General features: G+C 40.4%; 1 protein-coding gene across 1 annotated transcript; it reads left to right on the top strand.

Annotated features, from left to right (window-relative positions):
• The first annotated feature begins 5,957 nt into the window (after window positions 1-5,957).
• Window positions 5,958-13,081, top strand: fam98a (family with sequence similarity 98 member A). The gene is made up of 8 exons (XM_074675722.1): window positions 5,958-6,092; window positions 6,701-6,849; window positions 7,546-7,680; window positions 10,297-10,478; window positions 10,876-10,956; window positions 11,037-11,153; window positions 11,381-11,548; window positions 11,796-13,081. The coding sequence occupies exons 1-8, from the start codon at window positions 6,055-6,057 to the stop codon at window positions 12,444-12,446; spliced, it is 1,521 nt and encodes a 506-aa protein (XP_074531823.1). The 5' UTR covers window positions 5,958-6,054; the 3' UTR covers window positions 12,447-13,081.
• The last annotated feature ends 1,639 nt before the right edge of the window (window positions 13,082-14,720 follow it).

The raw sequence follows: 14,720 nt of genomic DNA, 5'->3' as shown, positions 1-14,720 counted from the left end.
TTGAACCATCAGATGAAGACTCTGTGTTAAACAGAGAGATGAAGCAGGCGTTCAAGAATGACCTGGAGAAACGCTACACATGCTTGGATGATCTCTTCCGCACTGCAGCAGCTCTGGACCCCCGGTTCAAGTCCCTGCCCTTCCTCAGTGACCATGATGCTGAGAGGACATTCAGAAGCATATCAGCAGAAGCAACATCCCTGCATAATGAGGTAAATCCAACAACACACTGTCAAAAGACAAATTACAATGCATTATATCAGTTACAGTCTGCTGTGCTTCATTGCTGTAACCACATTTATTCTAACTACTGGTACTGTTTCTTTGATTATGCACACTGCATTTAGCCATACTGTGCACTAATTGTAATTTTATTTTTATTTCTAGGCAACCAGGGATTCTGTTCAGAGAGGTCCAGTGCAGAATGATCCATGTCAGACTGAACCTGCAAATGAAAATCTGGGCATCCACATTGATACACCTCAGACCCAAGATGAGCCTACAGGTTTGTGTGTTTTACAACTTTTGATCAAGAAATAGTTGATGTGATGTATATGGTGAGAGAATCTGCATGTAAAGAAAGAGTTAAATAATAATCATGATGGTGATAATGATACAACTTTTAAATTTGTGCACAAGAGTGCCTTCATACATTAAATCTGAACATTAGATGAAAATTTATTCATAAAATGGTAAAGCCAGTTGAAAATAAACCACAGTTATTGCAAACATGGCAAGTAATAAATGGTAATTGTTTTCTATTTCAGATGATAAACCTCCTTGTAAAAAGAAGAAGATGTCAGCACTGGACCAGCTGTTGGGAGAAGACTTTAAAGAGAGGGTGGAAGCTAGAACTGTAAGAGACCAGGCCAATGAGGAAATCAAGAGGTACCGAGATCGTGATCCTTTGCCCCTGAAAAAAAACCCACTACAGTGGTGGAAAGAGCAGCAGGACTTGCCACTTCTGTCATCTCTGGCTAAAAGATATCTGTGTATACCTGCCACCAGTGTGGCATCTGAAAGGGTTTTCAGCACTGCGGGAGATATCGTTTCCACAAAACGCAGTCTGCTCAAACATGAGCACGTTGATGAATTGATTTTCCTTAAGAAAAATCTGTCATCCAAGAAAGATGAGAACAGTGATTATGATGAATAAAAAATATAGGGCATAAGAAGTGAACTACTTCACTGAGCATCAGTAAGATTTAACCTGCCACATGTGAATGTGAAAATGCAGGACAGCACTTTTTTTCAGATTACATTCCAAAATCAAAAAGCAGCAATTTCATTTCCTTTATACTAAGATTTATTTTCTTTAATACTGTATATAAATCCCTTGTGTTAAGTCAATCATATGAAGCACATATGTTAAGTCAATCTTAATTTAACATTGACTGATTAAACCAGTGTTGTGAATCCTTTTTCTAGGGCTGCTGCTTAATTTTTTCAGTTGGTAATTTCTTTACTTTTAAATGTTGCACCTTTGTTACCTACCTCTAGTGTTCAAAACACTGCTCAGGTTGAACTGTTGCATTGTTGCTATTGTAGCCTACTTCTGCAGTTCAAAGACTTGACCAAATAAGCAATTTCGTTATGGTATTTTGAGAATGGGATTGTTCACTTATCCAGCCTAATAGCATTTAGTTGCACCAATGTGGCAAAGTGTTTTTACTTATCTTTGCTTGGAAAATTTTTTGCAACTTTTGAAGAAAGTTGTCATCTCAGGAGCTTTGCACTATTTATTTATTTTTTATTATTGATTGAAGTGAAGGCCAATACTTCTGTTCTTTTTTCAATATATATATTTTTTATTTTCTCATTTTTGTATTGATCCCATCAAAAAAGAACGATCATTCAGCAAGTCTTTTTGGTCTATTTGTGAAAATAAATACTTTTGACATGGGATTCTTTTGTTGTTTGTCATTTTATCTTATACTTGCCAGTGCCTTACAGCATCCTTGAGGATAAATGTGGTCTTTTAAAATTTTGAAAATACTTTAAAAGATAACTTTTATAGAATTTGCTTCTTTTTTTACAATGTAAGATTTATGTACACATCAACAAATGTAAACCGTAGAGTTGTATGTAATCGAATCATATCATCCCTATACTGTATGGAATTGCATCGAATCGTTCTGTTTTTTAAATATATCGTTTTTGAATCGAATCGTTACCTGTGTATCTAGATGTGTATCGAATCATCTATCTTAAAGAGATGTGCAACCCTACTATATATATATATATATATATATATATATATATATGTATATGTATATGCTGTCAGGCGATTAAAAAAGTGAATCTAATTGATTACAGGATTTGCAATTAATAATCTAATTAATCGCATTTTAATCTTGTATCTGCTTATGGTCCCAAAATAAAGAATTTGAATTCTAGAACATTAAAAAATTGTAGTGCATGACTAATCAAATGAATACGCAAAAAAGAGACCATACTGTGGTCTCATTTTTCTCTGTAAAGTGAAGTGCAGCACCTCTATAGATTCAGGGCCAACCATGGCTGTACCCTGATGTCACAGTGTGTACCCAGTAAAAGCGTAGCAAATTTTTCGCGCGTTGATATTACATACAAAGTCTATTTAAAACTGCAAATTGACGCTGCGTCGGAGCGAGCATAGAGCGGCTTCAAGTGGTGAGCGGCGAAAGAACGCTCAACGCTTGTCGCTCGAGTTGAAATTATTAAACTTTTCGAGCGAGCGAGTGTCTTGGCGCGCCGGGAAAGCCTATCAGTGTGGAGATCATCACTGTCGCAGAGCATTCTCGGGTTTTGGCGCACGACCGATCTTTACTCAGCAATAATAGAGGAGAAACTGATAATTACAGTGGCTGCTCACCCAGAGCTCTGTGATGTGTCCTGTTCTTTATACAAGGACACACGCAGGAAGGACCAGGCCTGGGTGAACATCAGCCAGGAACTCGGCACACACATTAATTTTATGCATTGTGTTTCTTTGACATACAGGAAGGAAGAGAACTAAAAGGCTGCGGGAGGATGAGGAGTCCAGAATCTGGGAGATCCAGAGACTGCTCCTGGAAGCACCCCGGGACGACCGGGCCCAGCGGGACCAGCCTCCTCATCCTGCACAACAACCTCCCCGCTTCGAGGATCAATTTTTCCTCGATGGCCCCGCTCCTTCCCTGGAGAGATTGGAGCCCCAAGTGAAGGCATATGTAAAATTTCAAATTCATAAACTTGTTTATGAAGCTAGCACAGTTGGGCTCAATCTGGAACCAGCTGAGTAGCTTATTAGCTCGTGGGGTACCAGTCTCTGCAGGGAACAGGCTGGCTATCAAGGAATAGTGGCCCCAAGTATGTGTCCCTGAGGCTCTTCTGTGTTTTTTTTTTTAATGTTTTTTGTTATTTAGTAAAGAATTTTACTTTTTTAATATGATTTTGGATATTTTTTTTTAACAAATTTTCTCATAAATATATTCATTGCATTGCTTTTGCTGTCATTTATCATATCTACAGACAAATGTCAGACCAAAGATTTGTTGTACAGGTAATTATATTCATAAAAAAGTCTTTGACTATTTGACTTTAATTTACAAAACTGCCAAGGGTCAGACGTTCAACCTGGATCTGTCATAATCTGTCATCGTTGCTAGGCGCTGCCCAAGTAGCTGCCTGTTGCAGCAACTCTCTCGTCTGTCCGTTTCTTGTAATTGTTTTCGTCTCTTTTTCGTCATCTTTGTTTTTGGAGTGGATCATTACTTTGTATGGTTCATTGTTGGTCAAGGACACCAAACTTTTTGTGGCTTCGGTGATATTTTTTTTACTACTTTTCACCTGTATTTGTCTGGAGATCCTACATGTAACCATGGCTGTATTGTTTACATGTGAACTCAGTTGTTAGCAGCCTGTAGCCTGTAGCATGTCAATGCTAACTGGTGTAAGGCTTGATGATTTCCCTCGAGGTTAGGAGGAGGAGGTGAGGATGACGTGCTGGTTCTCTGGTGTGAGCTGGGAGGTGACGACGTGGACCTGTCCTTCCATCCATCGTTGTTGGGAACGTGGGATCTAGCTCGGACGATGCGGACATGGCAGCCATCAATGGAGCCCACACATCTGGAGAACACTGGAGAGTTGGCCAGCTGGGAAAATGTTTGGCCAACTTCCTCCAGGTCTCCAGCGGTGGGCAACCTGATGACCTCCTGACGCAGGGCTGCGATTTTTTCCACTCCACTGTGCACCAGTCTTCACACTGTAGACATGGAGACATGGAAGGTCTGGGACACCACACTGTATGATAAGCTGTGTGCCAGCCAGTACACAGTCATGAGAACATGCACCTTATGTGACCAGCCTTTTGCAGTCTTTGATGGCAGGATCCTCATGAGGGCCTCGATAGACTTCCTGCTCAGTCTATAGCTAGCCATGAGGTCCTTTCCATCAAAAAATGAAGCAAGGACTGGCACATGCAGGTTCATCTGACCATATACTGGCTCGTGGTCAATCTACAAGACAAAGAAGACTGGGTTACTTCCCACACTTGATTGAACAATTTCCCAATACATTTGAGTACCTGTATGATCCATCAAACAATAACTGAACTGTGTGTTCAGAGCCAAGTTGTATAGATTCTTACACACTTTGTATTTAGTGTCTGATGTTATGCAGTGGACTTATGTTTGGCTCTTTCATAGGCTACAGATGACACTGCTGTTGCAGTTTTAATTGATTTTGTTTGCAACATACCTCATGAAACCACAGAAATGCATGTCGCAGGCCCTGCCTTCTGCGCCTGTGATGTTGTAAGTGGCCCCTGAGGACGGCGGCAGCTGCAATAAACTCCATTATTTTCTCCCTTATTTTTATTTTGCAAGTATTTGGGTACAGCATTACCTCCAACTTATATAGGGGCCTGGTGACAGGCAATCACAATTAAGTCAATGACCAAACAAGATTCAGGTGGCATGATTTGACATGGTTGTTTTCAGCTGGTGTGAGACCACTGACAGGATCACATTGTTACCACAAATTTCAATATAATTGCGGGGGGGGGGGGGGGGGGGGGGGGGGTTGAGTGCTTATAGCAGAATAAACACATTATTTATGAACACAACGTTGCCCCAATATAAGAACTAAAAACTATCAATCTGGACCTGGGAATACGTGACATTTTTCTTTTTCATTCATGAACATATTCATGTTAAACTGATCTAAAATATGAATTTTCTGCGGTAGAGCGCCCTGTTGTTTACATTATTTTCCTTAATTTAGTTTCTCCAGTGCGTTCAGACTGGTTTGTCCAGCTGTGACGCCATCATCATTAAAATACGTCGCTTCATGTGATGCTACGGAGGCGAGGGCATCTCAATGCTCATAAAATGAACCTCCTCGTCTCCTCTCTCCTCTCTTCGTTTCCTCGGGTCTCTGGCATGCATCTCTGGTGGACGGGACTAAGACGTGAGTGGAGGAGGCGAGTGGAGGAGGCGAGTGGAGGAGGCGAGTGGAGGAGGCGAGTGGAGGAGGCGAGGATGGAACTTTGGAGCTCTGAGAAGCACCCAGGGTCTCAGAACGCACGGACCAATTTTACGATGTGGGTCTTCTCACTGCTAAAATTACCGCCCAGCACAATATGTTATCATAGAGACTTGGTGTATGTACTTGGTGTATCTCGACAGATAGTGAGAATTAGCGTTTACAAAAAAAACACTTTGGGGGTTAACAATCTCGTTTCAGTGTTAATAATAAAGAGGCAAATGTCAAAAATTGACTCTGTTTCAGTGTTACTTATAAAGTGTTCTAAATTATTATCATTTCCTTCTTCTTCCTTCATGTTAATTGTCCAAATTGTCTTTAATTAAAGCACGAGAAAACAAGTACAGGTATAAAGGAGAAGCTTGTAAACCAACAGCGGGTGATTACAGCGTCCGGTAGGTGGCGGTAAAGCGTCAGATGGTTGTTAGTTTCTTTTTCTGTCAATAAATCCGCAGAAGAAGAAATCGAAGTAAAACGTGTATCAGCTGAGCTGGCTGATGAGAAAACCTCGCAGTGTGTGATTGTATAGCACAACGACAGACCACAGAGATGGAGAATGACGTCCTTGTATCCCTTGAAGATTTAGGGTAAGAAACGAAACTTAAAATGTCTGTAGCAGTGAAGATAACAGGCTACAGCTAGTTTGCCTGTATGTCTATTTCAGCCAGCGTATTTTAGTGCTGCCTGCTTATGCAAAATGGCTAACTGTCTTTTGTTGCTAACGTTGGTGTGTCGGCTTGGACTTTGAATTATCTTTTTGTACAAACACTCATTATAGACGTGAGACCAAATGACAGGAGATTATGTTAATGTAAAGACCGACAGTGGAGTGCTCTCAAATTAATCCTGTAAGGAGTGCCTGTTTTTACTTACTATTTCAGTTTAAAGGCTCTCTTGGGAATGGGTAAACGCTGTGCTGCACATACATCATATCGTATCATATCATGGATATGTCATATGCTGAGTTATCTGCTTGAATCAGTCTGTTTATAACAGCCAAGCTCCTTTATATAACCAGATTTCATAATAGTTTTTTTAAACACAGATAGCAAATCTTAAATGTCAAACCCAGCTGTTCCACTAATCTAAACCACAGTATTTCTTATCAAGCGTCACCAAGCTGTTTTGATAAGAAAGGGCAGCATGTACAGCCTGGGATGGTGATGGTGTTATGTACTTGTTTGTGTTCCTGCAGGTACCAAGGCCCTCTGTTGGAGGATGGAGCTCTGGATTCTGCTGTGAGCTCAGGAGCAGCTTCACCTGAGTTTACGAAGGTCTGTGCATGGATCATCTCAGAGCTCAGACTTTACTGCAAGCTGGAGGAAAATGTCCACGCTACTAACTGTAAGAAACATTCACCTACCAATGTCTGTTATGTATGTAGCTCTTCAGGCAAATTGAGAAGTAGATATATGTAATCCTAAGAGAGGATTTGCAGGCTATACTCATTTCATTTTACTTTCTATAAGGTCGGGTTAAAAAATAGTATTTGAAGTAGTACTTGCATAAGAACTAGCTTGTGCTTTTGTTGCCATGTGGGTGATTGCCTTTGTTGTAAGGTTAGATTTCTGAGCATTATTGGTTTTTAAAAAGGGAAATTCACAAATTCAAAAAATCAGCTACAAGGTTTTCTGTATTTACTTAGTTTACAGGAGCAATACATTTAGTTAACATCTTTGTAGTCATAAGGCTAGTTTCCATTGGTAGTCCCTGGTCAGAGGTTAAAATAGGCTCCTAAGATAAACAAATCAAAGAAAACCAAATGTGTAATGAGAAAAAACAAGAATTGGGATGCAAATTACACTTTGCAATCAAACATTTCTTAATAATACACCAAGGGTAGCATGGCTACATTTTAGCAAGTAGATAAGTAGTCAGAGACATGATATACATGCAAGATTTGTGGAAAGCAGCATTTAGCGAATCTTCAAAACATGACACATGCATGAAATAGTGGTGTAACAAATGGTTTGTTTTGAATGGCTTCATATGGCTTTTCCATCATGTGAAACTATTCTTTATTGTTGTCTGTCCTTCCAGCCCCGAGTGAGGCTGAAAGCTTCCAGCTGGAGATGAGTGGTCTGCTGTCAGAGCTCGCCTGTCCCTACTCTGTCCTCACCAGTGGAGACATCACCCAGAGGTTCCTCAGCAGGACCGACTGTCTGCTGCTCTTGAGTATGATCACAACCTTAAGTTTTTAACTGCAGCAAAACACTGGTCATTGACTTGTTGGCGGTCAGGATAAAGTCTGTTACACTTTGTGTGGACTTAGCTACCCCACCCTCTGTGTGACTGTGTCGGCAGATGATATTGTTATGCGCCTGGCTTCAGAGTGTGCATGCAGATATTGCATGCAGCCACCACTAGATGTCAGAATATGAACTCTGTGAGCAGTATTTTGGGTTGTTCTGAATAAGCAAAACTTTACTCAGCTGGATGTTTGGAGTTAGCTCTGCTGAAATCACATGACAAGACTAAGGTTGAATAACAGTGTCCCCCCTAGACCCTTACAGACTTAACTGACGTCACCTGCAAAGTGATTGAGTGTACAAGGCTGCAAGGGCTCAAAATGGTATTACCAATGGGACAGCACTTTGCCACGTTACACATTTACTGCATGACATTATGTAGCTATAGGGATGGGTAACTTTCACATTTGAAACGTTACGGTACCGATGCTCGGTAACTGGTAATCAGTATCGGTACACAATGGTACCAATTTTTGGTACTTTTTTGTGTTTATGAGGTGAAAAATATCGATTTGTATAATGATAAAATGCAATTTTATTATTATATTTAACATGTTTATTCTTGAGTACATAACCTTGCAATGCTGTGTTCATGTCCAGTATGGAAAATCACTGACTCTTCCACTCCCTCACAGTCACAAGGATGCTTTTAGGTACCTAAACATGGTACCTTTTGATTTTATGTGAATCGGTTCCTGGTATTTTTGCCAGAATTCGGTTGGTACCTATAAAAGTACCAAACTCGGTACCCATCCCTATGTAGCTCACATTAACACTCTACAGACCTAACAGTCTGTATGTTCCCAGGTACTCTGTTTTACAAAGTGAGTCATTTCAAGTCGTTTTTGTGATATAAAATGAATACTCACTGTTAAAGAGGCATCTTAAAACACATCACAGTCAGTAAGGCTGGGCGTGCACTGTGAAAGTTGAGGCAGATTTTGACCTGATGTTTGCTGATTTTGAAATCTGGCCAAATGTCAGCTTGACTGTGTATCATTTGCTGCACAGTGCACATGGGGTGGGTGGGGGTGTCCACAGCCTCATCAGCTGCTTCAAACCAGTTGGATGAATTATTTGCTGTGTCAGGCTCATGCACAGTGGAAGCAGATGATTCTCTGACTTCATGACAGTTTTTTCCTGATCAGTAGCACCTTTTTTTTAATGTGGTACGTTATCTGACATGTAATAGAATTTTGAGGACCAATTTTGCTACATTTATTTTTTTTTCTTCTATTTTTAAGCATTCGCCACAACAATGCAGGCTGTTGGGTTAGATCAGGCAACCTAACTCAAAGTAAAAATCTGAGAAGACCCCTTAAAATGTTTCTAACTGATGGTGGTTAAACTAAATTCTCTGTTCCTTTGTTCTTTTGACTCAAATTCATCATCGAAAGTTACTAATCTTCAATCTTGTGTTTGAAGATAGATATTGACAGTTCAAACTCAAGTGTAAATGAAAAGTGAGGATAATAACTGCAGCATGTTGCCAAGTTTAACACACCCTGTATTTTGTTTGCTGGCACACCTAAAGCTTAACACGGGGTTTGTGATTGTGCTAAACCTGTTTTGTATGTATTAACATTGTTTGTTAGACATGCTTAAAGGGATAGTTCGGGTTTTTGACAACCTGTCAAAAAACCCGAACTATCCCTTTAACCTTTCTGTATGTCAAGGTGTAGTTGCAACCTGTAGCAGAACTGATTGGTTTTAATCAGAATTAGGGCTGCACGATATGGCCAAAAAACAATATTTTTGGGCTATATCACGATACACAATATATATCTCGATATTCTGATTTCTCCTGTAAATCACTCTATAAATGTAAATCCAACCCTTTGATGCATGAAATTACATAATTACAATGATTCAAGCAGACCTATTAGTCTGATTTTTAGAATTAGAATGCAAAAAGGGGAAAATCTCAATCAGGTAAAGTTTAGCAAACCTTTTAATGTAAACCAAACTGTGTAGTTACATGTTTTTAGTTCCATCAAATTGATTCTCCCAGATTTATTCAACTGGCTGATTATATTATAATAATAATAATAATATAATAATGATATAATATTAATAATTATGATATTATAGTTTTGAATATCATGAACTAAAGTGAGCAATAGTTTAATATTACTTTTATTTTCATAACTCAGCTCCCTGGATATTGTTGGTCGTGCTAAAAGAACTTAAGTGACTTCTGTCTGTTAGCCTGGGGTTTGTTAGTATTGTATTGGATTCATTTGCTTTGCAGCTCAGAGTTCTCTTTATGGAGTGTAATCAGGATCTTACCATTGACACATGCTAATAGTTGTCTAGGGTCCCCACACGACTGCAACAGCAGAGAGCGCCAGCTTTTTGCGAGGCCAGATCTATCAATCACAGCAGAGACGCAGTGACAAGAACTATAGACAGGAGATGAAAAAATGGTCATATATTTTACATCTATACTGTCCCAGCTGGAAGGATTGTTTCCTAAACTGGTTTCAGTAGTCTCATCTGTAACAGTAGCTTAGTCTAAACCAGACTCAATTTTTGATTTCAGCCTTCCTGGTGTCAGAGTTGGAAGCATCGAGGATGGTCCTGGTAAACAAGCCAGAGAAGAAAGCACAAGAGTCAGGCAGCCCCGCATTCCAGGAGCTGAAGGGCATCTGCATGGCGCTGGGCATGTCCAAACCTCCAGCCAACATCACCATGTTCCAGTTCTTTAGTGGGATTGAGAAGAAGGTAAGGTTTTCTGTTGACTTAGAGAAACTGAAGGTATATTTTACCGGGAGGGCTTTTTGACCTCAAGAGCTACAGTCTAAATTTAGTTCTGCCTTCCAGAGGACCAGATCTTTGTGGAGGCCTATAAGCTGAACTTTTCTGATAGGTTAGGCACCAAAAGTGTTTTTATTTGACCCTCCATCCGCAATAACGTCACACACAGCTGGAATTGACTTGTTTGAAAAACTGCTAAACAATCATTTTCTTTGAACCCTGCATGCCTTAACAAACAAGTACTACAAGTTTTGTCAGTAAAATTCATGTCAGATTTTTAAGTGCAGTTTAACGTGCATCATGTTTTTCAGCTGATCATTGATTAACCCATTCTGCTCACTCCTGCATGTCTGTTTCTTTGCAGCTGAAAGAGGCCATCAGTAAAGTTCCACCACACCATGTAGGAGAGCCTTTGATGAAGAAGAGCCTCGGACCTGTGCACTTGGTAAAAACTAAGAAACCACAACGCAACACAGCACAAATGGCCGCAGAGTAAATAAATCTCCTTTCTGCTTTTTTTTTCAGGAAAAGATCGAAGCCATAAACCAAGCACTTGTGAATGAGTACGGTGTGAGAAGAAAAATGTTGTTGAAACGTCTTGATGTGACCGTTCAGTCATTTGGTTGGTCTGACAGAGCGAAGGTACGTTGAAACTTGTTACTTTCTAAATCTGAAAAAGAAGCACAGGTTCAACAACATTGTCAGTTGACGTTTATTTCAAACTACTTTTTGATTGTAAGGGGATGTAATGGCGTGAATCATAAGATACACTAATGGAACGATCAAAACAAGCACCCCAAAACACAGTGCTTATTATTCTCATTGTGGACTGGGTAAAAAAGTAAATGAGACTCTGTTTTCTGTCACAGTCACATACTGAAAGGTTGGCCAAAGTTTACCAGCCTCTGCGTTCTGCCCTCGTCACCAACAGTAAAGTATCTGTTGCTCACCTTCTTGCTGCCCGACAAGATTTCTCCAAGATCCTGCGCACAAGCAGTGGCAAGATAAGAGAGAAGACTGCTTGTGCCGTCAACAAGGTGAGGCACACATGAGTCACATTTAAAGAAATGTTTGGCTCTTTGATTAAGATTCCTGTGTGATTGTCTCTCCATTGTAAGATGTTGACTTTTGTTATTACATTGTGTGTAGTGCTTGTCATATAATGAGTTACAACCTTTAGGGATGATCAGCTTGGCTTTTTGTTGAGAAACCAGATGAAGAACTCAAAATTACTGATGTAGTGGTCTGTGGAACCCTGCTGATTTTAACCTGCGTCTCTCTCAGGTCCTCATGGGTCGAGTGCCTGACAGGGGAGGTCGTCCCTGTGAGATCGAGCCTCCACCTCCAGAGATGCCCTCCTGGCAGAAGCGTCAAGACCCTCCCCAAGGTGGAGGACACTATGGCGGGGGAGGTGGCGGGGGAGGTGGCAGGGGAGGCTACGATCACTACTCCCAAGGTGGACGTGGAGGGTATGAGAGAGGAGGACATGGAGGAGGACATGGAGAAAGGGGGGGCAGAGGAAGAGGTGGGAAGGTGCAGGGAGGGTGGGGAGATGGAGGTGGAGGAGGGAGAGGGAGTTACAATCAAGGCCACTTTCAAGATACGGGTTATCAGGGGGGAGGGGGGAGGGGAGGGGGAACCCACCAAGGAGGCTTTCAGGACTCTGGCTTCCATGGAGGAGGCGGGGCTGGAGGTGGTTACCACGACAATTTCCATCAAGATGGTGGGAGGCATCAGGAGAGAGGTGGGGGTCGAGGTGGTCGAGGGGGCAGGGGAAGAGGAGGCCGAGGAGGAGGAGGAGGAGGAGGAGGAGGCTGGGGAGGGAGAGGGGGACAGAATTTTAACCAAGGAGGACAGTTTGAACAGTTCTTCCAACATGGTGGGCAAAATTACAACCAATCAGGCTTTAATCAAGGCAGACACTACACCAGCTGAAGACGCAGTGTGGGGCACGACAGCAGAGTCCACTCAAAGATCGACTGCTTTCCAAATGCCTTATTGTTTAATCTGACATATTCAGCATGCTCCAAGTGTTGAATGAGAACTTAGACTCACACAGGCACTGCACACACTCGCTACACACACTTAAAGAGTTTCTCTTTCCTATACAGATGGCAGTACTTTACTTTTTTCAGACTGGTGTTACTGGTTACTCTGCTCAAGCACTGTTCACAGTCAGTCCATGAATGGGGCTCTGCTGTTTTGACCTCATTTGACACTTAATTAGCCTTATTGAACTTTATTTTTGGGGAAAAGACAGAAAAGTTACAAAGATTCAGTGTTGGTGTACTCGCTATGTAATAAACCTTTGAAGTGGTCAAAACTTCTGTTTCAGATTCAAAGAATCCTTACTAGCTCGGTTAATTTTGAAGGTTACTTGAAAAAAAAGCTACGTCTTGATTTTGTTTTTGTAGATTTGACTGGAATCTCCCTTTGTTATTTATTCAGAAGAAGTCATCCTGTTCTGCTAAAAGAAGACTGTGTGCATACAAATGGATGTCAGAAGGTTTGCATGGTTGTGTGAATGAGCAATAAAATATAAACTGAGGACATTGTCTTTTTTATTCTTTGTCTTGATAACTCATTAGTCATCAATCAGTTTCATAATTACATACTAGGGATGGTTTTCTTAAAATAATTAGTGGTAGTCATGCTCTGCAAATATTCCAGTTTCCACCCATGCACAAATACATCCTCATGTTGATTCTGATGCTGTAAGCTACATCAGAACTCAAAAAGGTTTTCGTTAGGGTCTGAATTGTTGTGAAATAAATGTAACACAACTCAAAATGTAACAAATGGTTGATAATGTAACGAAAGTGATGAGCCTGAATTGTGATTGAAAAAAGTAATTAGGCCCAAAATGTAATAGCTGACCTATTTTGTACAAGTTGTTATATTTTGGGCAAAAGCTTATGTTTTGGGCTCAGCATTCTTACTTTTGTTTCATTACATTTTGGGTTACTTAAAACATTTTGGGCTTAAACATTTCTCATAATTTCTTTTTCTGTATCTTTATTGATCAATTCAAATACTGCTGTGATCTCTCTAAATACCTTATATTAAAGTTATTTAGGTACATCAGCACTTACATATTACAGCAACTAATTCTGGACTTATTTCAACAACAAATGATGTTTTGACTTCTGAAGGTGTAAGTGCTGCATTAATACATTAAAGAGGGGGTCTTGTGCTCCTTTTGGTCTTTGGACTGTCCCTTTGGTACCCCCGCAGTAGCTGCTGGAGAACTTATTCTTTTAGATATTTCTTCTCGTTGTAGCATTTTGAAGGGGGCTTGGATGTATGCGGATCACCTGTAGTACTGATGACAAAGACCTGATCTATTCAGAGCAGAGAACTCTTACAAATGAAAAGTATAAAATGAAGGAAAAGGTATAACTTAACTTCCCTGAACGTGAGGAGTGAGTTCATCCTTGTGGCGCAACTTATAGTGAGTTGTTGTTTTTTTTTCTGAGGACCCATTCATTCATTCATTCATTCATTCATTCATTTAAATACAGGTACATCTCAGTAAACTAGAGTATCATGGGAAAATTAATCTATTTCAGTAGTTTAATTCAAAGAGTAAAACTCATATTGATTCAGTACACATTTCAAACACATTCAGTGAAATATTTCAAACTTTTTTTTATTTGTAATATCTAATTGTTTGTGGAATTGAGATGCATCTGTGTGTAACCACCTTTGTCTTTAAGAATTGATTTAGAAATTCTTTTAACTTTGTTTTTAAAGCTCTATGCAGTCTTGCTCATCCATGCATTGCACATCGTGCTTCATGTTATGTTCCATCTTGGTCCCTTGGGTTCCTGAATGCCTCTTTTTTAAATGTTCCTCTTGTCTCTCCTGAGCACCATCCAGGATGCATTCTGTTTGTATGCCGAAGAGCAAAATTAAGACCCCCGATCTTTTGAATCTAGCTTTCTTTAAAGACCATATTACCACTATTGCTTTTATCAAAACTTTTCATTGTGTGTGTGTGTGTGTGTGTGTGTGTGTGTGTGTGTGTGTGTGTGTGTGTGTGTGTGTGCTGTACAGTATGACTCTTCTCAAAAATTGCTGTTGTCGATTGTCTCTGCTCTTTTGTGAGGCACTGTGGGTTTTATACTGAAAGATGCTCTGGTGTTGGAGGTTCGCATTCCGAGCACTGGGTGACGCTGTTCGGCCTTTAACGCCTTGATCCTCCTAACA

The sequence above is a fragment of the Halichoeres trimaculatus genome, unplaced genomic scaffold (genome assembly GCF_033239565.1).
Source record: "Halichoeres trimaculatus isolate MK-OKI-2021-1 unplaced genomic scaffold, fHalTri1.1 fHalTri1_scaffold_8, whole genome shotgun sequence".
Taxonomy (NCBI): domain Eukaryota; kingdom Metazoa; phylum Chordata; class Actinopteri; order Labriformes; family Labridae; genus Halichoeres; species Halichoeres trimaculatus.
Note: the sequence above shows the minus strand (reverse complement) of the source record. Positions and strands in the feature narration are given on the sequence as shown.